This window comes from Vulpes lagopus, chromosome X (genome assembly GCF_018345385.1).
Source record: "Vulpes lagopus strain Blue_001 chromosome X, ASM1834538v1, whole genome shotgun sequence".
NCBI classification, from domain to species: Eukaryota; Metazoa; Chordata; class Mammalia; order Carnivora; family Canidae; genus Vulpes; species Vulpes lagopus.
In genome coordinates, this window is record NC_054848.1 from 11,168,673 (window position 1) to 11,195,447 (window position 26,775).

Below are 26,775 nucleotides of genomic sequence, written 5' to 3' on the forward strand. Positions count from 1 at the left end.
GGGCAGTGACTTGTCCTGCATTTGGTGTTACTCATTCTCTTGCTTTTTCATTAGCTTTACCACCTATGATGTATCCTTCACCAGTACTTCATTAAGTTTAGCTGTTTTTTAACTTTAAATAAAAGCTGAATGTATTTTTCCATGACTTGCTTCTATTACTCAAGAGTCATTCATATTGTCAAACATAAATGGAATTGATTGCTTTTTATAGCTGTGTAGTAGTGCGGGGAATGAAAATATCAGTTGATGGATTTGGGATTGTTTCTAGATTTTGCTGTCATGTGCAATACTACTACAAACATTTTTAAATATGTCTGGTGCCTAGACTTTCTCTAGGGCAGTGGTCCTCAAAGTTGGTCCAGGAACTGTAGTTCCTTGAGACCATTTCAAGGAGCTTGAGAGGTCAAAACAACTTTTATAATAACATCAAAGTATCATTTTCCTTTTTCACTGTCATTCTCTCACAAGCATACAGTGGCATTTTCCAGAGTTCACATGGCATGTGGTGATGTCATTGCTCTGACAGCTGATAGAATGTGTGCTTGTGTGTTCTCATGTTTAAAACTTTCCTCAATTCTAATACCTAATAGAGTAACTACTGGTAAATATAACCCATATAAATAAAAAAAGCTCTTTGGAGTCCTCAGTTATTTTCAAGAGTGTAAAAGGTGCCCTGGGACCAAGAAGTTTGAGAACTGCTGCTGCTCTAAGGTTTGCGCCCAACAGTGAAATGTGTGGGTTATAGATGAGGCACATGTTCAACTTTGCTAGGTAATACTGAACTATTTCCCAAAGTGATTATACCAGTTTTCATTTTAGCCAGAAATTTTTGAGTGTCCTTGTTTTTCCACACTCTAAAATTTGGTGGTGGTAGTGTTGTTTGTTTGTTTTTTAATATTTGCCCATCTGATTAGGGTGTAGGGATATCTCATTTTGGTTTTAACTTGCATTTCTTTGGGTACCAATGAGATTGAGCATTTCTTCATATCTTTATGGACCATTTGGTTTCTGCTCCGTGAAAATCACTTCTTCAGGCTCTTGTCCCTTTGTTCTTCCATATAAATTATAGAGTCAGTTTACCATGTTTCTGCAAAAAAACAACTATTGTTGGGATTTCAAATGGAATTGTGTTGAATCAGAAAACCAGTGCTGGGAGGCTTGACATCATCAGGGTTGTGTCTTCCTATTTAAGAACCTGGTGTATCTGCTAAACTCTTCCGTATTGAAAGATTTGTAATTTTCTCCATAAAGGTTAACTCGCTTTTGTTAAATTTATTTCCGGGTACTTACATGTTTTATTTCTGCGGTTGCTTAAATGGTATCTCTTAAGAATTTCTCTTCTAAATGATTGTTTGTGGTTAACAGAAAGTACATTTGACTTTTTTACATTAATATCCAATTGGAAAACCTTACCAACTCTTATTAATTTCAATAATTTATCCCTAGATTAGTTTAGAATTTCTGTGTAGACCATGATATCACCTTGAAATAATGACAATTTTCTTTCTGACTTCCCAATTCTTACAACTTTAAATGCTTTTACTTTACACTGGCTGGATCCTTTAGAACACTGTTGAATTGAAGCAGTAATAAAAGCCAACTTTTCTTATTCCTGATCTGAGAAAGATAGCCTCAAACATGTCACCATCAAATATCTCTGTAGATATCCTTTATGAAAAATGAAGAAGTATCCTTCTACTTCTGGTTTGCTAGTTTGGGTTTTTGTTTGTTGTTTTATCCTTTGTTTCAGATCTTGCATCTGGGATCATTATTATTTCATTTCTTTAATGTCTTTGTCTTCTCTTTTTTCCATTAAGCAATTAACCTTGAAGAATGCCTTCATTTTATTAGGCTGAAAGAGAAAAAGTGATTAGAGAAGTAGAAGAACCAGGATGATCTCTGAGAGAATTTCAAGGACAGGATGATTACCAGTGACTGGAAGGAACCTCTGTAGGTAAAGGGTACATAGAACAGGGATTGTCCTTACCAACTGCCTTCTCTGGAGAGGAAGAATGGAAGGAAAATGACATTTAAAGTGTAACTACACTATTGGAAGTTTTACATAAGCTCTCTAGATTATGAACCACCCAAGGGATCCACTCAGGTTTTATTCATCTTTGCATCTTTAATAACCTAGCTCCATTTTGAGCTAGCATGTGGTGGGAGACCATAAATTAGCCCTCAGAGCTAATGAGTTATGTGTTAGCCTCCAATAGTGAAAGCCTTTAAAAGATAGGTAGATAGACACTTGATTTTCCTAAATTTTGTTCCATCTTTAACCTTCCCAAGTTTAACCTTTTAAAGTTGTCATGATCAGAATAAGAGGACAAGATTTTAAGAGTTTATCAATTTTTGTCTTTATTTTACATATCTAAAAATACCAAGCCTCTATCATAGAGAATATAAGATTGTAAGTTTTTACATATATTTTTTAATTCAATTAATTAATGTGTAGTGTATTATTAATTTCAGAGGTAGAGTTCAGTGATTCATCAGTCTTAAATAATACACAGTGCTCATTATATCAAGCTATTAAGGTTTAATGTCCATCACCTAGTTACCCCATCCCTCTATCCACCTCCCCTCCAGCAATCCTCAGTTTGTTTCTTATGATTAAGAATCCCTTATGGTTTGTCTCCCTCTCTGATTTCGTCTTATTTTATTTTTCTCTCCCTTCTCCTATGATCCTCTGTTTTGTTTCTTAAATTCCACATGAGTGAGATCATATGATAATTGTCTTTCTCTGATTTACTTATTTCCCTTAGCATAATACCCTCTAGTTCCATCCACACCATTGCAAATGGCAAGGTTTCATTTTTTTTTTATGGCTGAGTGGTATTCCAGTGTGTGTGTGTGTGTGTGTGTATACACACCACATCTTCTTTATCCATTCATATAAGATTATAACTTTACATGAAGTCTTGAGTGGTAAATTGGTTATGGGGTAAAGAATTGGTAGACCTGCTTATTTTTGAATCTTTATTCTCAGTAATGACTGTTATCAGTGCCTGGCAAATATTTTTTTGACTTATCTCTTTAAGTTGTTGATACCTATTCTTCCCATATGTTTATCGTGAATGTTAAGTCAGATATGCAACTTTAAAGAGTCTATTACTAGTATACTGTCACTTCTAGGATATCAGTTTGTATTTAGTCAATTGTTATTTGAAAAACTTGCATGAGAAGAGTGGTTTACAAAATCTGTGTCCTCTGGATGGTAGAGTACATGAATGATTTTTCCTTACTGAAAATTTAATCTCTAACAAGAGTTTTGGTTTAATTTGACCTCTAGGAGGTAGAGTAGAGCTCACAGAACTTAAAATATTTCCCCGGTAGCCATTTATCAAGGAATGAAAGGACAAAAAATGGCTACATTCCAATCTAAACTATTTTTAGCTGAATTTGTGTTGACTGTAGAGATTTGGCATATATCTATAGAATTTGTTTTATATTAGTTACTTTATATTTAGTAGTTGGGCCATGATTTACATTTTTACCTTTACCATCATACTACTATGTATTCACTGATATAGGACATTCATAAACAATTTTTTAAGTTTTTGTACAGGCATCCAACTCTTAATTTTGACTTGGGTCATGATCTCAGGGTTCTGAGATCAAGGCCCATTCCAGGCTCCATGCTGGGTGTGGAACCTGCTTAGGATTCATTCTCTTTCTCCCTCTCACTCTCTCTCAAAAAAAAAAAGTTAAAAATAGAACTACCCTTCAAACCAGCAATTGCACTACTAGGTACTTATCCAAAGGATAGAAAGTGCTGATTCAGAGGGCTACACATACCCCAATGTTTATAGCAGCACTATCAACAATAGCCAAATTATGGAAAGAGCCCAAATGCCCATTGGCTGATGAATGGATAAAGAAAAGTGGTGTGTATGTATATCTATATATGTTTGTGCGCACTGGAATATTACTCAACCATGAAAAAAGAAGGAAATCTTTTTTGCATTTGCAGCATCTTGGATGGAACTAGAGTGTATTATGCTAAGTGAAATAGACAAATAGAAATAAAATGAGATAAAAACAGAGAGGGAGGCAAACCATAAGAGACTCTGAACTCTAGGGAACAAAGTGAGGTTTGCTCAAGGGGAGGTGGTTGGGGACGATGGGCTAAATGGGTGTTGAGCATTAGGAGAGCACTTGTTGGGATGAGCATTGGGTGTTATAAGTAAATGAAGAATCACTAAATTCTACTCCTGAAACTAGAACTACACTATATGTTAACTAGCTTGAATTTAAATTGGAAAAAAAAGAAGCTTAACAAGATCTGAGCATCATGAAGGAAAAAGCAATTAGTCCCTAGGCATATCATAATGAAAATGTGAGAACACCACAAAGAAAAAAATCAAACAATCAAAAAGAAGGGACAGATTATCTATAAAGGAACAGAAATCAGACTGATACTTGATTTCTCCTCAGCAACAGTTAATGCCAGGCAACAGGAAAATAATCTCCTGCAAGTGCCAAGGGAAATAGCTCCTCTTCTAGAATATTTACTCAAAATTGAAGGCAGTGTTTTTTCCAGGTATGCAAAGATGACTGTCCCTAATAATGAAGTACTAGACTACATCATGAATAAGTATACAAAACCCAGAAGAAGGCAGAAAGATCAAGAAACAATAAAAAGCAAAGAAATGGGAAAGCAAATTTGTAAAGAAAAAAATCTTAAGTTAATAGTAAAAAAGAATTGTGACAGTATTAGCAGGTAAAGAGATTGGAAGGACTTGTATTATTTAGAAGGAGGGTAGAGATACTAATTCTAGGTTTTGTCAGTAAAATGTGAATATTTCAAATAAGGGTAACCACTGAAATACAGAAACAGAATAATTTCCAAGCCAGTGGAGGAATGAAAAGGCAAATGAAGAAATCATCTCTCCAATAGGACGCAGGAAAGGAGGAAAAAAGCAGCACAGCAACTAGAAAACACAGAGTAAGACAGCTGAAAGAATCCCAACTTTATCAAGTTACCATAAATATAAACAGATTTATACTTAATAACAGAGCAGAATTTTAAAAATCTTAATTGCATTTGTACTTACAAGACACTAACCTAAAATAAATTAACGTAGAAAGGTTGAAAATCAGGAGATGTAAAAAAGTGTACAAAACAGGGTGTACTAACCAAAAGTGATACTGTGTTGGTTGCACTTTTGTTAGACAACATATTTAGGGTGGAAAACATTAGTACATTTAAAAATAAATTATACTGTTATTAAATGGAACCCAGAAAGGGTATAACATTTAGAACTAACAACATAAATATCTCACAGTATAGCCTTCACATATATAAAGCAAAGGTCCTAGAATTATTAAAGAAATTCAAGAAATCCACAAACATGTTGAATGATTTTAACAAACCTCTTTCAGAAAGAAATATGCAGAGCAAGCAGGCAAGAGATTCTTAAAATTTTGTTAAGTAAACTCTACCCCCTAACATGGGGCTCAAATTCACGAACGACCCTGAGATCAGGAGTCTCATGCTCTAGCGTTGGAGCCAGCCAGGTGCCCCAAGATTTTAGATTTTAACACAATGAACAAAGATGATCAAAGATATATATGTATGTGTATATATGAATGTATATTCTCTCCTGCCCAACAAATGGAGAATATATACACACACACACACACACACACACACACACACACATATACATACTTTGGAAAATATATTTGCTCTTGGAGCTTTTGCAAACATTCACCACACATTAAGTCATAAAGGAAGTCTCAAAAATTCCAAAGCAGCTACATCATAACAGGCCATGTTTTCACATCATTAAGCAACTATATTAGAAGTCAGTCCCAGGTTTTGCCACCAAAAAAGAAAAAGAAAAAAAAGTCAAAATAAGCAGGTACTTAAAAAATCAAATGTTAGGAAACTGAAATAACACACCTCTAACCCACCGGTTAACAACTTCCCTTCCTTGTCATGTGTGTAATTCTTACCTCTGCTAAATAACCCGTGGGTTAGAGAGGATATCACAATGGAAATTACTAAATAGTTAAAGCTGAGCAACAGAATATCTATGATCTTATGTTCATTCATTAGAAAACAGGCCTAAATAAAAATCAGCTACAGATTCAATTCTACAAAATGAACATAAGTAAATACAGAGAAAGTAGAAGGAAACAAGTAGCAGCAGATATTCATGGTGCAGGAAAGAAGATAGTCGATACAATAAACATAAGCTGGTGTTTTGAAAGGACAAGTGAAGCAGACAAGCCTAGGATAACTGATTAAGAGCAAAGGGAAAATGCAAAGACATAGGAGGAGCAAAAAGCAAACATAAAATTAAAGATGTGGTATAAATTTTTTAAATGATAAGACAAAGCAATCACCAGCTTTATCACAGTAAGTTATAAAACTTAGGTTAAATAGAAAACTTTGTGGAGAAGAGAAAGATCATCTCACATTGTTTAAATGAGAATTAAAGCCCTAAATAGATCAATTAAAGAGACTGAGTCCAGCAGCCATAGGTCCCTACCACTCTCCTCCTTGCAGAGACGTGTGTGCAAATAGGGCCCAAACAGTTGACTAGTCCCAGGAATGCAAAGATAATAATCAGAAAATGCAGCAGAGGAACTTACCACATTAACAACATGCTTCTCAATGACATTTCTGAATAGGTACGGTTTCAACAATCAAAACCACATAAAAAGGTAAACATTGAAGGGCGCCTGGGTGGCTCAGTTGGTTAAGCATCTGCCTTTGGCTCAGATCATGATCCCAGGGTCCTGGGATTGAGCCCCACATCAGGCTCCCTGCTCAGCGGGATGCCTGCTTCTCCCTCTCCCTACTGCTTCCCCTGCTTGTGTGTTCTCTCTCTCTCTCTCTCTCTCTCTCTCTCTCTCTCTCTGTCAAATAAATAAATCTTTTAAAAAATTGTAAACATTGAGAAGCCTTTCATGTGCCTTTTCTGTCCCTTCTCTTTTCTTTTTAGCTAACTATATATGTTTTCTCTTTCTTTTTTCTATGCTTACTTGAGCAAACAGAAATATATACACATTAACAAAATCAAATGAGGAAAAATGTTTATTTCACCAAAGACAGAAACCACACTGGCTATAATCCAACTTTGTGTAAAGCAAACAAAACTTTGCACAAACAAGAAAAACTTTTTTTGCTCTAAGTATATCTTCTAAAAACCTACAAATGTTAGGTTTAATTGTGAAACTTCAAAACAACTCCCATAAAGTCAAGGGAAAGACCGTGATCTCTGCTATAATTTCTAAAATTCAACACTATATGAAATAACCTAGTTATCAATATGGCAAGGAAAAGAGGCATAGGGTTTGCAACTCTTGTTATTATTTGCTCATATAGCAACACAAAAATCTCTAAAAGTGCCTCATAATCTAATAGAAAAAATTTGCAACATTTTTTCTTTTAACAAGAAAATTGTGTTACTGAAAAAGATTGAAAGAAGACTTGAATAAATAAATGGAGAGATATATCATCTAAGATAGAAAGCACCTCCCCTCTCTACAACAAACCATAGGTCAGCAAAGTTTTGTTTTTGTACAGCCCTCTCTCTAAGAATGTTTTTTGTATTTTTAAAGGGTTACTAAAAGAAAAAGAAAGAAGAAAGAAAGAAAGAAAGAAAGAAAGAAAGAAAGAAAGAAAAATGAATTAGCAATCTGTGGCCTTCAAAGTCTAAGATATTTAGATATTTATCATCTGGCCCTTTACAGAAAGTTTTCCAATACCTGTAATAAACCAGTGGTTCCCAGTGTGATCCCTGGACCAGCAGCAGTCAGCATCCTGTAGGAACTTCTTACAAATGCAGATTCTTGGTTCCTGTCCATGCATTAAGCACTCAGGGGGAAGCCTGGGTGGCTCAGTGGTTGAGCTTCTGTCTTCGACTCAGGGCGTGATCCCAGGTCCTGGGATCAAGTCCTACATTGGGTTCCCTGCAAGGAGCCTGCTTCTCCCTCTGCCTATGTCTCTGCCTCTCTATCTCTGTGTCTCTCATGAAAAAATAAATAAAATCTTTAAAAAAAACACTCTGGGAGTGGGGTCCATTAATCCCTTTTTATTTTATTTTATTTTATTTTTTAATAAATTTATTTTTTATTGGTGTTCAATTTGTCAACATACAGAACAACACCCAGTGCTCATCCCATCAAGTGCCCACCTCAGTGCCTGCCACCCAGTCACCCCCACCCCCGCCCACCTCCCCTTCCACCACCGCTAGTTCGCTTCCCACAGTTAGGAGTCTTTCATGTTCTGTCTCCCTTTCTGATATTTCCCACTTATTTTTTTCTCCTTTCCCCTTTATTCCCTTTCACTATTTTTTATATTCCCCAAATGAATGAGACCATATAATGTTTGTCCTTCTCCAATTGACTTATTTCACTCAGCATAATATCCTCCAGTCCCTTTTTAAACAAGCCCTCCTGGTGATTCTGACAGGTGCTGCAGTTTGAGAATCACTGCGGTAGGCAGGTGGCTTAATCCCATCTTAAAAGGTCACCTGCCTCTCAGTCTCTCACCAGATGACTTTACAGCAATTGGAGATTTAGGGTAGGTTGTGCCCTACTAACAAAGGATGCCCTTAAAGAAATATTTTGATATTTCAGCCTCATCACTTCCATTGTTGACATTAACACAGTCCGGCCAATAGAAATGGTCCAGCCAATGCAGATGCTCTTCCAGGGCCCTGCCTTGACTTTAAGTGGACTAGTACTCAAAGTCCTGGAGAAATAAGAGGGTCAGGGAGGTTTTAAATTACTATCATGTTTGCCAGTTGCATATTTGCTGCTTTTGAATCATTATGATGTCTAGTTAATAACTGTTCTCTGGTTTTTCATTATCAGAGTACTTTTGTATTTTTTCCAACCCTTATCTAAATTTTGGGCACATTTATAATAACTACAATATACTTACAAGATTTTCTCAACTGATTATTAGGTCAATTGGAATTTAATCTTAGATTCATGGATAGCATTCTACCTTATGTTAATGAAAATTCATTTATATAGTATTTAAAATTTGCAAAGTGTTCTTGATCTTCATAAGATTGTGGGTAGGCAGACCTTATCTCCATTTTACAGAGAAGAGAATCAGGCCTAGAGTGACTTGCTGAGTCCCCATACATAGTAGTATGGGTCTTCTCATTCCATCACCCTGCCCCCATATCCTGAATCTGGCTAGATGTGTTTTCATATTCGTTAACTTTCAAATACACTTCTGACCTGTTGGTAATTTCACCAGCTGACAAGTACAAGAGAGAAAAAGAAAAGTTAATAATGAAATTCACCGTTTTATAAGTAAAACCTGTATTTATCCTGCAAAACTTAAAAAATGTATAAAAAGTATGTAAGAGACAGTGTGAAGGAGTGTGAATGAGTGTGTGTGTTTGTGCACACAGAGGAGAAAGAGATGAACAGCTGAGAGAGAGAAGTCATCTTTACCCTGAAGCATTTAGTACCATCTGAGAGCTGAATCTCCATTACCATTTATCTTCAGTCCTTTCTCTGCCAAATTCTGAACTGTAGTATGTGTTTGGTGGCGATACACTGTATAACTATAGCACCAATCCACAAAGCAAAATTTGTATAAGAAGAAATAAATTGTAGCTAGAGACAGTGAACCACAGGTGGTGTGTTGGTAGTTCATTAAGGTTTCTTACAAAGAAGTAGTCAAAATGAACTTTTTTGCTGTTTGGAAGAACTGCAGATTTGAGGCTTAAAAGCTCATCACTTGAGATTAATGTTGGTTCTCGAAGTTTTCCTGGTTCGCAGCAAGATGAAAGTAGTAAGGTTAAGGTGTTAACCAGAATATAGACATACGTACGTGTCTGTGTATACAACTAATCTCTTCCTTGTTTGTATGCTTTAATTATGGAGAGGTAAAGCCAAAATGATGTCATGAGTAGGTGTGGGGACAGAGGTGTATGGGCACAAATGTGTGTTTAATGGCTTTAGTTACCTTTTGAGGGTTCCTCTTTAGTTTATTCCTGTAACATCTGGATTTACCAAAGGACTGGTTTTCTGAAAACCACCTCACACTTGAGGATTTGGTTGTCTGGGGGCTGTGCTTGAAAGCAGTAAATTGTGTTGTCATAAGCACCCTTATTGCACTTGACCATGCTTTCCTTATCTTGAATGTTCAGTTGACTCTCTTTTTCTCTCCGTCTCCTTCTCTCTCTCTCCCCCTCCCCTACCCCGCCCCTTGTAGTCATTGTCCTCCTCCCCTCAGCCCTCCTCTGTGTCCTCTTCTGCCCTTTCTTCCTGCCTCCCTCCCTCCATCCATACAGGACCCCTTGCCCAGTCCTCTCCCTTCTCTGTCTTTTCCCTGCTCTCTCTTTCCCTGTCTGTTCATCTAGGGGTAAATGTTTAACAGGCATTTCATATATAAGTACACGTTCTGACAATAACAGTAATTAGTCATTTTAGTATAAATGGAGATTTCTAATTTCAAAGACCTGCACAAAGCTATATCTACTTTGCATTTAGTAGTAACAGGCACTGTTTCTTTTACGGTATCCCTAGTAGTAATACCAGCAGTGGTATTACTAATGATAGTAATAACAATCATGGTTTATTCTTCTTACTATGGCTAATATTTTATTGGGTTTTTACCATTTTCCATGTATTGTTCTAGGTAAGTGGTTCTGAGTTTAGTCTGGACCCTGGGGGATGCCCAGGACTCTGCAGGAGCCTGTGAGGTCAAAACTATTTTCATAATAATGCTAAGAAGCCATTTGTCTTTTTTTTTAATCATGTTGACATTTGAGCTGATTACATAGAAGGAATGATGGGCAAAACTGGCTTGTCAGCCCAAATCAAGGCCGGTGGTCTTCACTGTGGGCACTCTAAGTTTAAAAAAAGAAGAAGAAACCAATTTTATTTTAGAAAGCTCCTGATAAAGCAGTAAATGATATTAAACCTTCACCCTTCTGTACATGTCCTTTTAATGTTCTGTGTAACAAAATTGTTCTGCAGGACACATTAAACTCTTCTACATGTTTGAGTTGCCAGCTGAATTAGTTGCATTTTTCATGGTGAGTAACCTGTGGTTATTCAGACTTGGGTATTTAACAGAAATTTTCTTGAAAATGAAGAAATCAGCCTGTAATTTCGAGGAAAACGCTGTATTAGTGGAGCAGAGAAGGCTGTGCAGTGTGGCCAGACTGGAGGGTGCTTCTTCAGGGACAGGTACTCTCAGGAGCCCTCTTAATGTGAAACAATGTCAACTCTTTTATATCCAACTCATATTTATAAATTACAGAAGATTTGTACTTTGAATACCAATGAATTTCTAAGGAACATTTTCCAGGGTTTACCTACTATAGAATCAGTCATCATATAGATTAGAAAAATAGAGCCCAGATACCCAAGGTAACACTGTACAAATGCATGATTTGTCTAATCTTAGTGCTTTAAACTTTCAAGTACTTTCATATATACATTTTCATCTGATCTTCACACAACCCTGTGATTATCTAAAGCAGTTTAAAGATAAGGAAATTGAGGGACGCCTGCGTGGCTGAATTGGTTAAGCATCTGCCTTTGGCTCACATGATCTCAAGGGTCCTGGGATCGAGCCCCATGTTGGGCTCCCTGGTCAATGGGGAGTCTGCTTCTCCCTGTCTGTCTATCCTCCACCCCTCACCCTGCTCATGTACTCATGCACGCTCGCTCTCAAATAAATACATCTTTTACAAAAATAAAAAGTAAAGATAAGGAAATTGAGACTCAACAAAAAGCCTTTGAATGCACTTTATATTTTCTTGCTCTTTTGGCTATTATCTCTGATGTCTTGAAATAAGAGCAAATAGGAGAAAGAATCTATAAAACTTGGCATCTAACTGGATGCAAAGAAAAAAAAATGGAGATGAAGGAGCCAGGGAATTTTCTGAAGTTCCCACTTGGGCCCCTGGGAGAGAAAATAAAAATAGAGAAGGAAAAGATTCAGTTATCTTGAAAGCCTTTTCACTGGCACTAGTATAACTGGCTTTGGAGGAGTCCTAAAATGTACAGACTGTGCTATTACATACAGTCTCTATATGGGAAGTTACAGCACTTTGATTAAAGGGAAAACATGCTAAGTGCCTCAAGAAAGGCTTAGTTTAAGTCCTGGGGCTGTTCACAGAGGGACAGAATTCCTTTTGGGCTCAGGGAAATTTTTGTGGAAGAGGAAGCATTTGAAAGCCTTGCAGAATGGTAAAATCTGGATGTGCAGAGGTGGTTGTGAGGAGACCAGGTTCAGTTACAGAAAAATGGAGCAAGATGTGGAAGGAGTATCAAGTACCATAGCCTGTGTGTAAGCAGATAATAAATTATTAGAAACAATTATTCCAATACATTACGGGAACTGTTGACTGCTGCACACATGGTCAGTTTTCCATTTTGTATTTCATTTTTTAAAATGACATTGCCAGGGCACCTAGGTGGCGCAGTCAGTTGAGCATCTGATTCCTGGTTTTGGCTCAGGTCTTGATCTCAGGGTCGTGAGATCGAGCCCCACCTTAGGCTCTGTGCTCAGTGCAGTCTGCTTTAGACTCCCTCTGCCCCTCCCCCCTCTAAAATAAACCAATAAATCTTTTAAAAAGATAAAAATAATATTGCCGAACAAATGTCTTCTTGAGTACAACTTCTTCCTTCACATGTAAAATTTCCTTTTTCGTTGACCAGGGTAAGGGTTTCAAATTCAGGCAACATGATCTTCCTAGATGTTGGTTTATAGTTTTAGAGAGGGTCATGTAAAATATTTTACTGTGGTCTTATTTTTTAATTTTACTATGGCTTATTCAAAGTAAACTTGCTATCTTTGGATAACTTTTTTCTCCTATGAATTAGAAATTCCATCAATCCTTTACATTGCATTTTCATCTGAACTGCATCCTTCAAGTAGCTTTGTTCTGTAGCTTAGCTTACTCTTGTCTATGTTTTTTTTTCTCCTGGCATCAATGTTATTACTCACTGCAGAATTTATCTGACTTGGCTATTTAATACTGCTTTTCCCCTAGATAAGCCAGATAAATATGATCCACGTGATGTTGAAAGGCTACAACAAGATGATAACTGGGTTGAAAGCTACTTACTTTGGAGACATAATGTTGTCGATGAAACTCTGAAGATGCTTGATGAGAGTTTTCAGTGGAGGAAAGAAATGTCTGTTAACGGTAATACATTCAATTTAACCTTGACAGTATACTGCCTCACGTATAAATGTTAGTTTTACATTTACCAAATAGTGTATTTGCAGATATTCTTGGAAATCATCATAAACACCAAAATATAATGGTTTATAAAAACTCACTAACGCTTTGAAAGGAGCATCTTATGAATGTCTTGAGAGTAGTATCATTCATAGGGAAATCGGATCACCAGAGAGCAGAATTAGATTCAGATTCTTTCACTCAGAGCAGAATCTCTTAATCTGTACTGGTTTAGTTCAATACCATTAAACCATACCAAGATAGCATCATTACTACTAGGCCTAGACACAGAGATATTCTTTTCCTGTTTTGTTTTGTTTTTCAGATGTTTCCTTAATGTCTTTCTCTATTCCCAGGGTCCCTTGTGCTAATAGGTACTCCCTGTAGCAGTGCTAAAAGATTGGGGGGGGGTCCCCTAAGAAAGTAGGCTTATCCCCAAGGATGCCTATGGCAGCGTTTTCTTAACTTCTTGATTTCAAGACCCAATTCTAGATTGACATCCCCCCCCCCCCCGCCAAAGGGGAATTTTAAATCTTAGAAGGTTTTTTTTTTTTTTAATAGTCTTCAAGTATATGAAGAACTCTTCACAGGAAAGGTTATCCATTATCTCTCTCCTAAAAATTTAACAGGAAGAATACTGGTTTTGATGAGGTACAAAGAAGGATTTCTTGACCTTGAGGGTTACAAACTCTGGAGTGAGTGAGTCTGGAGACTTAAGAAAAAAGTCCACAAATAAATCCAGAGCAGATACTCTCCCCAGTCTTTATACTTGTAGAAAGGATCCCTGAGAAATAGGAGTATTTAAGAAATAATTTGATTGGAAGTATAAAAACCATAGGTCATTTCAACAAACAGTGAAGCATTTATTAATCAAGCAAAGAAATGTAACTCATTTAGGTACAGAATGAACTCTTAAACTCAACAATAGTTTTTTTTTTTTTCTTCTGTGGAATTGCTAGTTTCTAGTGGCACACAGCAGAGATATGGTAAAAGGGTGGTGCGGAAAAGTGAAGAATCTATGAAAGTTCTCAGGGAACAACTGGTGAATGATACAAAAGGCTTGGTATTTGCTGCCTTGCTATGTTCTCAGTCGACTGAACAGACCTTGGTTTGTTACTCCTGCTAAAAATTTGGCTTTTTTAAAAAATATTTTCCATTTGCTCCAAGATTATAAAATGTGTTAGACTACCAGATATCAACCCTTGGTAGGAAAATATTTTACTAGGGAAACCCTAAGTGAGTTTTAAGTCAATCCTGAGGCTGTAATGTGGATATTTACTAGCATGTTATCTTGAAATTGTCCAATAGTGATGGTATTTATTGAAAGCTATTATGAGAAATACAACCAAAACATGAAAATGTGTCCATATAATAATGGCTGATGAGTCAAGGGAAATGGATTTTTCTCATCCATGTCTTTATGTAGTTTGTTTCGTTAGTAAGAAACACCACTTTTTATTGCCAGAGGCTCTTTCCAGATACTTAAATGAGCTTATCTTTTTTTACATCAGACCTACTATATAACATTAACCGTTACATCATAAGTTTTCTTTTTCAAAGGCCCCTATGTTACAATTACTTATCAGGTTTATCCTTTTTTAGACCTGACTGAATCCTCCATTCCCAGATGGTTATTGGAAATTGGTGGTATTTATCTCCACGGTTATGACAAAGAAGGCAACAAGTTGTGTAAGTATGTTTAACTGATGTACTGGCTTTTCAAGGTTTTGAGATGCATTTATCTCAACTGAATAATAGGCAGGACCTTCTCCATATGTAGCACACATTAAGTTTCCTACAACTGGGGATCATTAAGGCCATCTTGACGGGGTGTCAGACCCTTAGTTGTATGTACTGTTTGCATTATGATAAAGTAGGCAGTAAAGGCAAATGCCACATCCTGTAACACAGCCCAAATCATGTAATTTAGAGTCGTTCTCTTCTAATTTACTGATCTTAAAATTCAACCCAGTATTTTCATGGAAAATGTTTTCAATAGTCGCTGAGGGGTGTTAAGTGGACTTTTCAAGTCCAAGGTCCCACTGTCCCTGATCCCCCCCACCCCCGGTCTTCTCCCCTCAGCTTCTTGTGAAATCTGTGATAGCAGAAGGAACAGTAACCACCACCATCTCTCTGTCCCAGTGACTTCCTTATCACTCCTCCCTTCCCTTGTCCGGAATCCAGCTCCATTTGTAGCAAGGCTGGGAACTGGGCAGGAGGAGTGTCAGAGCTGCGTCCGAGCGCTTGCTTGCCCGCCACCGCCCCCCTGCAGTGTGTCGTCCACTCATGTCTCAACAGTATTCTCCCTGCATTTCCCTCCTATTGCCAGCTCTCTTTCCCAGTATTCATTTCTTGTTTCTCTCATTCCGCCCCCCGCCCCCCTATCCCCGTCCTTACATGCGCTTCCCTGGCTTTATGCCTTTCTTTGCTGTTTTTTCTTTCCAGCTGATACAGTCACCTTGGGTGATCTCAAGGACCTTGCCTCCCCACCAACAGTGATGACCCCACACTGTCCAGGCTACAGGCACATATATGCCCAGCTACCTACTTGATTGGTGCCACCGGGTTGATGGCCGGCCACCTTCAACACAAAAGTGCCTCTGGGCCACATCCCCCGGCCTGCCCTCCTTCTGCACCACCCAGCCCACACCATGGGCCCTTACCCTCCTCCGTGGCTTCAGTGGAGCCCCTTCTCCATTTCCATCAGCCCTTCCTCAGTTCAGACCCTAGCTGCTTTCCCAGGGCACAGCCAGTTGGGGTTCCTCCTCTGTCCCTTCCATGCTTCACTCGGTGCTGCTGCCTCCAAGGGATGTCTTCAATAGGAAAATCACACCTTAGCATTTGATCTGGAGGCCGTCCAGCCCAGCCCTTGAGCTTCTCCTCACAGCACTGGTCCCATGTTGCCCCAGCTGCCCTGCTCCCAGTGGTTTGCGGCACCCTGTGCCCACGCCCCACACGCACTCCTGCCCCTGGCGCATGCCGTCCTCGTGCCTCCAGCGAGGCTACTGCTGCATGGAGAGTGTTTGTTCTTGTGCTTGACAGAACCACTGGCCTGCCCTCTTGTTGAGTTCCGCGAAGAGCACTTTTAGATGATTACCAAATATTGTTTGTTCACCTGCATCTTCTTTTCCCTCTTACTTCCTGGAGAAGTCTGTCTGTTTCCCCAAGGTGGGCATCGTGAGGGCATCATATACAGGAGTCTGCACCTCTCTAAGGTTCTCCCGTGCACACTGTTTCTCATTTATTTATTTATTTATTTACTTACTTACTTACTTACTTATTTCACTGTTTCTCATTTAAAAGAAGGAAGAGCCGTTTTTAATCTGAGAAAGGAAATAAATTGTAAATGAAGAACAATATTAAGGGAAAGGAATGATGTATGTGTAAAATAATATTATAATGACATATTTTTCTCCTTCTTATTCAATGTTCTGTTAAAAGTCTGGATCAGATATTTTTCTCCTTCTTATTCAATGTTCTGTTAAAAGTCTGGATCAGGGTGAAGTATCATGTAAAAGACCATAAAACCATGTTGGACAAAAAGAAGCTTATCGCATTCTGGTTGGAACGTTATGCTAAACGAGAAAATGGGAAACCCGTAACAGTGATGTTCGACCTGTCAGAGACTGGAATAAATAGCATCGTAAGCATTTCTTTAATTCACAGCATTATTTATTGTTATGTCCTCGCCGCCACTCCTCCCAACCAAATATTGTGGGAACTTTGAGCTAACCTAGTTCTGTTTGGGATTGATTCTTTTCCTCCTCCGTTGTGAGTGAAGTCAGACATGAAATAGGATTGGCAAAGAAATACACTTGCTTCAATATTTGGCATTGAAACTGTGTGTTTCCTAGAAATGTTCCTCATGTGATATGTAAGATGTCAAGGTGAGACATCTACTGTCAAAACTAATAACCTGAAGCACTTAACCCTGTACCTGGCACATAATAGTGCACTCAGTAAATAGCGAGACATGGGGGGGAGGTGTTTGCTTGATCTGGTTAGCTTTGGAAACCAGCTTTCTTCAGGTGATTTTGTCAAACTTAAGAAATAAGTAAAACCCACCAGTCTTTAATTTGGGCCCTTGTGACCTTAGTAACTACAAACCCTTCAGCAGCAATGGGGATCCTTTGGCACGTTTATTATAGCTGTTGTCTCTTGCATTTGAACCTTAGCTACTTCTGGTAGCAGTGAAGTGGCATTCTCACACCTGCCTGGAGCAGTAGTGAAACCTTTTTGAAAATCCACTTGGCAAAGCATGTTAAGAAGCTTACGGTGTTTGTGTTCATATTCTTTGCCTAGTAACTAACTTCTAGAAATCTACTTTAAATAAATACTCCCGAGTACAGAAAAAAGCAGTATGTACCAAGTGCTTTTTCTTTTTTTCAGAGTGTCGCTTAAAAAAGTGAAAACTTGGGATCCCTGGGTGGCGCAGCGGTTTGGCGCGTGCCTTTGGCCCAGGGCGCGATCCTGGAGACCCGGGATCGAATCCCACATCAGGCTCCCGGTGCATGGAGCCTGCTTCTCCCTCCGCCTGTGTCTCTGCCTCTCTCTCTCTCTCTCTGTGACTATCATAAATAAATTAAAAAAAAAAAAAAAAAAAATTAAAAAAAAAAAAAAAAAAAAGTGAAAACTTAGAAAAAAATGTAAATGCCAGCATGGCCAAATGGTAAAATATGGTGTGTAAATTGAGTATGTGTAGCTATATAAAATGGTGTTTTTAAATAAGTGCTGGTAATATTAGAAAATATCTTTTTTTAAAAAAGAAATGTCCTAGTGATACCAGCCACCAAAAAAGGAACTCTTAGACATTAAAAAAAAAAACCCACAACAGCCTAGAGAGAATAATAATAATAAAAAAAAACCACAACAGCCTAGAGAGAATAAGTGTTTTTTGGGTGGTGGGATCACACATTTTTATTTTCATCCTTATCTCTTTTTATATTTTAGGATTCCATTGCCCTCAATTTTTTCAATCTAGTTGCCATTTCAGTGAGTTTTAGATTACAGAGTAAATTGTTTTATACCCAAAGTCTAAATCAAAATACCTAGATAAATAGGTATCCCATAAAAATTAATCATGATTCTGTCATCCTTTGTGTATGATTGTTTCTAATTATTAACCCAGAATCATAAACAAATGCTTTTTATTGCCAAACGTATGGGCAAGGAATTGACTTGAACTGTCTGATTTTTTTTTTGCCAACTACTTATATGCTATCTCTTTATCTTTAATATATAAATAAGGTTTATTTGCATTGCTAACTGTTTAAATCATTATTGTTTTAAAATACCAAATCCTAATTGAGTTATTTTTATATATGACTCCCTTATGATTCACAAAGGATTTAAGTTGGTTATAAACATGTATGCAGAATTAATTGCAAGGCAAAAAAAGTTAAAAATTATTTGTTAGAGTTGGGCCACTAATTGGGCTCTAATCTTTCATCTGCCTGCCTGAAAGAAATGGAATCATTTAAAATTACTCAGTGGCCATACTTTAAAACCAGTGTCTTAAAAGAAATCTATTTGTTCCTGATACTTGAACTAGAGAGAAAAGTATTTCATGGGTCCCCAAAGGGAGGACATTTTATAAGATAATAAATAGTCCTTGAAGATTTCCTCACTGAATGCAGAGCAATAGGTTTCACGGAGCTTTAATATAGTACCCACTAATATACTTACACCAGTGGTATTCTATCAAATCCACTTGAATTAGCAGTAACTTGGGATTTAAAAGCAAGGCTATTCAATTAAAAGATGAAAACAAGAATATTGGATGGAGACTTTTTAGGCAAAGTCTCCGGAGGCCACAGATTATAGAACTAGTTATTTTGAGATACTTGACTCTTAAATACAAATTATTAAACTCGGTGCACAGTGGATATAATGATTAGTTATAAAGGTACTATTATATACTAGGATTTATTCCATAAAAAATACGTAAGACACTTAAGGATGCTTACTTCCAGTTTACTAAAATTAAAGATGCTACAACTCACATGCTGGGAATGACTCTATAGACTCGTCTCTGGGACAACTCACCTTTCAGTAATTGATGAATTTAAGTTTGCCTGATTATCTTTCATCCTACAGGCCTTTTAAAATGGCTGATCAGGATTAGTTAAGTCAATTTGTGGCCATGGAATAACATGGAATGAAGTGATCCATGTGAATAGTGACCCTCATAACTGAATTTCACATTGCTGTGTTCAGTGCAGTAGAACCAAAGGAGAGTTATGTTCATAAAGTTTCCCAGGACTTGGAGTCAATGAAAACACTCGAATATAAACTAAAAAATTCTAGGTTTCTAACTAAGAGGAAAGAAGCTAGAAGCAAAGTAGATCTAGCACACTAATATGTTCAGATTAGCTGTTGTGTAAAAGATTGATAAAACATTTTATTAAAAGTATTACAAGGTGCAGAAACTAGGTTTTAAAAGTAAATATAACAGAATTGATATATGTATTATCACTCCAAGTAGTGAGGTTGTAAAATGTATTGATTTACATTAAACTTAATTGTTAAACAGATTTTTAGAATTTCTCTATAGGGATTGCTTTTAGATCCACTTTATAATGCCATGTTACTTTAGCGGCCTCAAATATCTCACTAGTTTGAGGTAACATGAGTGTTGTTTAAGCACCTGATTTCTTTTTTTTTCACCTGATTTCTTTTACTTGATTTTAGGGCTGATTATTATAAGTAGCTTAATGACTTAACACCTTAGAATATAGATATGTATTTATATATGAACTTATTTGTTAACGAATTTCCTAATTTTTTAACTTGTTTTTAATAGTTTATTACCTTTAGGAATGTGCAATTTAAAATTCTCTGATGTAGATAGTCTTAAAGATTTTAATGTATAATCTTTGTTTTAGGACATGGACTTTGTACGCTTTATCATCAACTGCTTTAAGGTTTATTATCCTAAATACCTCTGTAAGTAACTTACTCCTTTATAAAAATACAATATATAGAAACTATAGACAATAGCTGAGGTTGTTTTATATTATTATAGACTTTAATGCTTGAAGTGTTATTTTCTGATGAGGACCTTAAGTGTGTGCATAGAAGTTTAAGTACATATCCTAGTAGATAATAAAGGAAATTTTCATAATCATTGTCCTTTGTAGTTTTAAGAATTTAAGTTCTAAACTGTATAGATGGCATCCTATAGCACACATACATTTATAGGGAAATTAAAATATACCTTTATTTCCAAGATTATCCCATTTTTATTCATCTTTCAATAAAAAATTCATTTAAAAGAATATTTACTATATGTAACCTATTACATGTAAGAAACAGATAAACAATATTGATAAAGTATACTGTGTGATAAGCAGTACTCATACATAAAAAACACTTTCTGTGTTACTAATTGCTATTTAAAAATTGTCATTAAGAAAACATTCGACTAGCATACACTGCATTTGAATCTGGCATTTAGAGTTTATTTTTAATTGTGATTTAGTGGATTTATCTGATGGTTTCCCTTTGGAGAAATCAAGATTTCTATCCCTCATAAACAGTCATATATTTTAACTCCAGTGAAGGAAAAGTGAAAAAAAAAGAGAAGAGACACAAGGGGGATATCAGAAAATGGAAGCTCACAGTCTGCCTACACACACCCCTGGCAAATACTACAATTAAGGTCTTTTGAGACTCCTGATTTAGGTGACATTAAAGCTTAAAATCCCTAAATCATCTTACTTTGGCATGCTTTCACACTATTATTAATGTGAAATAAGGAACAGAAAACAAGCATGATGGATATCAAGGATCAGTGCCACTGCTATCCCTATGCTCTTATGTCTTCAGAGGGAGTATTCATGAACATTTTTAGGTAAAGAGAATGTCTGGTTGGAAATCTGGCGGATCTGCTATTCCTTCTGAATTCTTCCTGGATCCACCATGTATGTACCTTGATTCATTAAGTTTTATAGTACCAATCAGTGATCAATAGGGAATCTCTACCTCATATTATTAGCTTGTTCCTCTCACGTACAAAATGAAAATAAAATATCCACTTGTTTATTGAAAGATCTAAAAGTTTGTGAAGAGCCATTTCTAGATAGTAAATATAATTATTACCTTATAAAACATATTTAAGATTCTTTTGAGAGAACTTTTGATAAATTCATGGGTCTGTATAGAGATGAACTGGGACACTATTCATTCCAATCAATTACCTCTAGGTAATGTATATATATTCTACCTACATAATATAGTTTTACAGACATTAAGTTTTGTAGAATCTTAAATTGATTATGCTTCACAATCTGTCATGAAATCCAACCATTCTTTCATAAAAACTTAAGTTCAAATCTTGTTAGGCTACCGTAGATGAAGGCTGACATATTAAGCATCAGGATACCTCTTTCAAGATTCTTTCTTTCTTACATGTACTTTACTCATCTTATGTTACTTATAATCATCCTAGGTGGTTCTCTGCCTAGAGAAGAATGAAATTACATTTTGATTCATTTGGAATAGAACAATGAATTGGATGTCAAAACTTCCCTTTGTAGAGATGCCTGGGTGGCTAAGTGGTTGAATGTCTGCCTTCAGCTCAGGGCGTGATCCTGGAGTCCCAGGATCTAGTCCTGAATCAGGCTTCCCTCAAGGACCCTGCTTCTCCCTCTGCCTATTATGTCTCTGCCTCTCTCTGTGTGTCTCTCGTGAATAAATAAAAAATAAAATTATAAAAAAAACCCAAACTTCACTTTGTAGAGGTTTCCCTTTTTGGTTCTTTTTCATAATTGTTACTAGGGCTATTTAAGTCTTCATCTAAACATGCAAATAATACTTCTGTATACTTGGAAATTATTGGCTTCCTGGGACTTATAATATAAAGAAAAGGATAAATTTTGTACCTTAAAACATAATGATGTATTAAAACTGGAGGAGGGGGATGTGTGAGTGGTTTGACAATATAATCTCTAGGAAATTATTAAAACCAATAAATTAGACATCAAAGTCATTTTTCAGTTTTTAAATTTAAATTCAGTTAATCAACATATAGACATTGAAATCATTTTAAAGTTCACTGAACTTCGGCACTAATATGACATGCCACATCCAAAGACTCCACTTAACCACTTAACTATTTTCTTTTGTACCTTTCTGCAAACAACCAAGCAACAAAAGAACAGGCTATTTGCCAAAGGACAGTGATAATACATTGGTCATTTCCCAAAAGCTACCCTGGGTGGGTCCCTCATCAGTGTGGGAAGTTAATTTGTTTCGAGCACCACTCACACTTCACTGAATTAGAATGGATTCGACCAGCTCAGTTTTTAGTTTGGTTTAGATCGCCAGCTTTTTCTAGACCAGGTAGGTGGAAGTGATATTACTATAGTGGTACTAAATCACATTGAATGAATTTTTTTTGGTCTTTCAGCAAAAATGGTGATCTTTGACATGCCTTGGATAATGAATGGTGAGTATATTACTTATACTTTGCTAAAGCAAAATGTTTGATTCCCTTTTCCCCAATTTAGCCATATTTCTGTGGTTGTTTAAAAATATATTTATCTAGTGCTTGCTGTGTACTCTCAAGAGGCTGGAGCTAGAACACTCAAAGGCTGTTCCTAAGCAAACCAGGTTAACATTCTGCCCCAAGGCTCTGGGGACATGCATTAGTCTTCTCTAAAAACAGCATCAAGATGTTCAGCCATTCAGGTAAAACTAGAGCCAGATGCCTCAGGTTGTCACCCACAGATGGGGCATGTCACAGAACACGGGCCTTGGCTAGATTTTTTCCTGGGCTTTGAGGAAGAAGGGGGATGAATCTGAAATTTACTCAAAATCTCTGTAGGCACATTACCCTTATATAAGACAGTCATGATACGTTTTTGGTAAAAACTTATTCTAAAAAGCATTGAAAAACACTATCAACTTTAACATGATTATAAATTTAATGTTATTTTCAGAATGTCCATTTTCATTTATGTTTGCAAGAGTCAATTGTTATACAGAAAGCAGTAGAGAAAACCAATGAAACTAAACCTTGGTTCTTTGAAAAGTTAAATAAAATTGACAAAACTTTAACTAAACTGATGAAGAGAAAAAGAATGAAATAGATATCACTGCTGACCTTATAGAAATTAAAAGAATTATAAGAGATTACTGTGAACGCTTGTATGCCAAGAAATTAGATGAATATAGATGAAATGGACAAATTCCTAGAAAGACAAAATACAGAAACAATTCAAGAAGAATCTGAATAGAAGTATGATGAAAGACATTAAATTAGTAATCAAAAAACTTCCCACAAAGAAAAGTGCAGGCCTAAATGACTTCACTGGTAAATTATACCAAACATATAAAGAAGAATCAACACTAAACCTTTGCTTACTCTTCCAAAAATTAGAAGGGGGAACACTTCCCAACTCATCTTATGAGGCAAGTATACTCTAATAGCATTACAGGAAAGGAAAGCTAGAGACCAGTATCCCTGATGAATATAGATGGACCAACCCACAATAAAGTACTAACCAAACCTAGCACCATGACCAAATGGGATTTATCTCAGGAATGCAAAGTTGGTTCAACATATGAAAATCAGTGTTATTCAACACATTAGTAGACTAGAGGGAAAAATGCACATGATCACCTCAGACACAGAAAAAGCATTTGACAACACCTAGTACATTCTCATGATAAAAGCACTCAAGAAACTAGGAATAAAAGGTGCAAAGAATTGTAACACCTTTAGATTTAGGGAGACTACAGTAGTCCACACAAGACTACCCTCACTTCTTGACACTACCTGTAAGTACAAGGTGTTTCCAAAAGCACCCTCAGATCCACAAGAATTACTCATAGACCTCACTGAAAGCTATTAGAGTTCTGGTTAATTACAGGAAAAGGAATATTACAGGAAAAAATGATTTAAATCAACCAAGGGAAGAAAAACATAGGGTGGAATCCAGGGTACCAAACAGGGAACACATTAGTTTCCCAGCATTTCTTTCCTGATAATTTGTTCAAATTTCTAGTTCTTCCTGTTCAGGTTTGGTCATTTATAGGTTTCCACAAAAGTTCCTTCTAGGTTGTCCAATCTGTTGGCATATAGTTTTTCATGATATTCTCTTATACTTGTTTGTACTTCTGTGGTGTTTGTTGTTAATTCTCCTCTTTAATTTGTGATGTTATTTATTTGGATCCTTTCTCTTTTTGATAAGTCTAGCTAGAGATTTATCAATCTTTTTGTTTTTTGTTTTTTGTTTGTTTTTTTCAAAAAACCAGCTTCTGGTTTCATTGATCTGTTCTGTTGTTTTTTTAGTTCCTATATCATTTGTTTCTACTCTGATTTTTACTATTTCCTTCCTTCTGTTGGTTTTAGGTTTGGTTTGTTGTTCTTTTTCCAGATTCTTTAGGTATAAGGTCAGGTTGTTTATTTGTGATTTTTCTTGCTTCGTGAGGTGGGCTTTTATTGCTATAAAGCTCCCTTGTTAGACCTGCTTTTGCTGCATCCTGAAGGTTTTGAATCATTGTGTTTTCATTTGTTTCCATGTACTTTATTTCTTTGATTTCCTGGTTGACCCCATTCATTGTACAGTAACATGTTATTTAATCTCCATGTATTTGTGGTCTTTCCAGATTTTTTCTTGTGGTTGACCTCCAGTTTCATAGCATTGTGGGCAGAAAAAATACATAATATGACTGACCTTTTTGAATTTGTTGAGGCTTGTTTTATGGCCTGATAGGTGATCTGTTCTGGAGAATGTTCCATGTGCACTTGAAAAAACTGTGTGTTCTGCTGTTTTAGGATGGGATGTTCTGAAAGTATCTGTTAAATCCATCTGATCGGGGCAGCCCCGGTGGCGCAGCAGTTTAGTGCTGCTTTCAGCCCGGGGCATGATCCTGGAGACCCGGGATTGAGTCCCATGTCAGGCTCCCCGCATGGTGCCTGCTTCTCCCTCTGCCTGTGTCTCTGCCTCTCTCTTTCTCTTTCTCTCTCTCTCTCTCTGTCTCTATGAATAAATAAATAAAATCTTTAAAAATAAATAAATCCATCTGACCTAGTGTGTCACTCAAAACCATTGTTTCCTTGTTCATTTTCTGTTTAGATGATCTGTCCATCAATGTGTCTTCTATTGTATTATTATTGATTAGTTCCTTTATGTTTCTTATTAACTGTTTTATGTATTTCGTGGCTCCCATGCTGGGTGGATATTTATAATTGTTGTTTCTTCTTGGGTTATCCCCTTTATGATTATTTAGCATCCTTCTTTGTCTCTTGTTAGTCTTTGTTTTAAAGTCTAGTTTATCCAATATAAGTATTGCTACTCTGGCTTTCTTTTGACATCGTTTTGCATGATAAATGTTGTTCCATCCCCTCATAGAGTTCTCTAAGTTTATTCTCATTTTGCATAATTCTTTTCTCTCTCTTTTGTTGTCTTCTAGGTCATTAATTCGTTCCTCTGTTTCTTCCATCCTGCTGCTCATTCCATCAAGTGTGTTTCTCATTTTGTTTATTGAGCTCTTTATCTCTGCTTTTATTCCTTATCTCTGTGTTAATGGTCTCACTAATGCTTTCCACTCTTCTCTCGAGTCCAGTGAATATCCTTATGATTATTGCTTTAAATTCTCCATCAGGGGGTGCCTGGGTGACTCAGTTGAGCATCCAACTCTTGGGATCTGCTTGGGTTGTGGCCTTGGGATCATGGGATCAAGCTCCATATTTGGCTCCACATTCAGCCTGGAGTATACTTGAGACTCTATTTCTCCCTCTTCCTCTGCTCTTACCCCTGCTTGCTCTATCTCTAAAATAGATAAAATTTTTAAAAATAAAAATAAATAAATTCTCCACCAGGCATGTTACTTATATCTGTTTCACTTAGATCTCTTGCTGTGGCTTTGTCCTGTTCTTTAATTTGGGGCAAATTCCTCTGTCTTTTTACTTTGTCTAAGTCTCTGTGCCTGTTTCTTTGTGTTAGTAAAGGCAGCTCCATCTCCTGTTATTCAGGGTAATGGCTTTGTGAAGAAGAGGTCCTGTAGTGGCCTGCTGCATAGCGTCCCCTCTTCCCCAGGGCCTGGCACTTCTGGGAGTGTCTCCAATGTGTGCTCCACATGCTCTTCTGTTGTGTCCTGGCCACTTCATCCTTCAGGCCAGTCATCTGCAGAGGCTGTCTTTGCCTATTCGGGGCAGTTTCTGGTGCCTAGCCTTCATGTGGCACATTTTAACTAGATGTGCTCTAGTCTGTGTGAAGTGAGACTTATCAGTGTTGCCCAGGATCCAAGGCCTCACAAAACTCCTGAGTCAGGAAATGCAATGTTGGCAAGGGTTTGGTCCAATCTTCTGGGGGAGAAGGCCTGTAGACCTGGGGACTGAGGCAAACATGACTGGGAAGGTTGTTTCTATTAGAGCACAGGGGTATAGAAGAGCTTAACATAAGCAAGTTAGGTAGCAAGTGTCAGTGCTGCGCTTGTTCCTGCAGATGGCCCTGTGCTTATGCTGAGGGGTGGGGGAGTGAAATGGCACCTGCCAGTTTCTTTGTTCCCCAAGGAGTCTCTCCGTGAATGCTGCCTGTCTGGGACATGCTCCAAGATGAGCAAATGACCTCCGCACTCTGTGCCC

General features: G+C 37.0%; 1 protein-coding gene across 3 annotated transcripts in view; it reads left to right on the forward strand.

The window, feature by feature from the left end:
- MOSPD2 (motile sperm domain containing 2) overlaps positions 1 to 26,775 on the forward strand; it is a 53,214-nt gene that overhangs the window by 5,527 nt on the left and 20,912 nt on the right. For all 3 annotated transcript variants that reach the window (XM_041741047.1, XM_041741044.1, XM_041741045.1), the window contains exons 3-7: positions 12,990 to 13,145; positions 14,784 to 14,870; positions 16,670 to 16,824; positions 20,066 to 20,126; positions 22,591 to 22,629. In XM_041741047.1, coding sequence (XP_041596981.1) covers positions 12,990 to 13,145; positions 14,784 to 14,870; positions 16,670 to 16,824; positions 20,066 to 20,126; positions 22,591 to 22,629 — 498 coding nt within the window. The remainder of the gene's footprint in view (positions 1 to 12,989; positions 13,146 to 14,783; positions 14,871 to 16,669; positions 16,825 to 20,065; positions 20,127 to 22,590; positions 22,630 to 26,775) is intronic.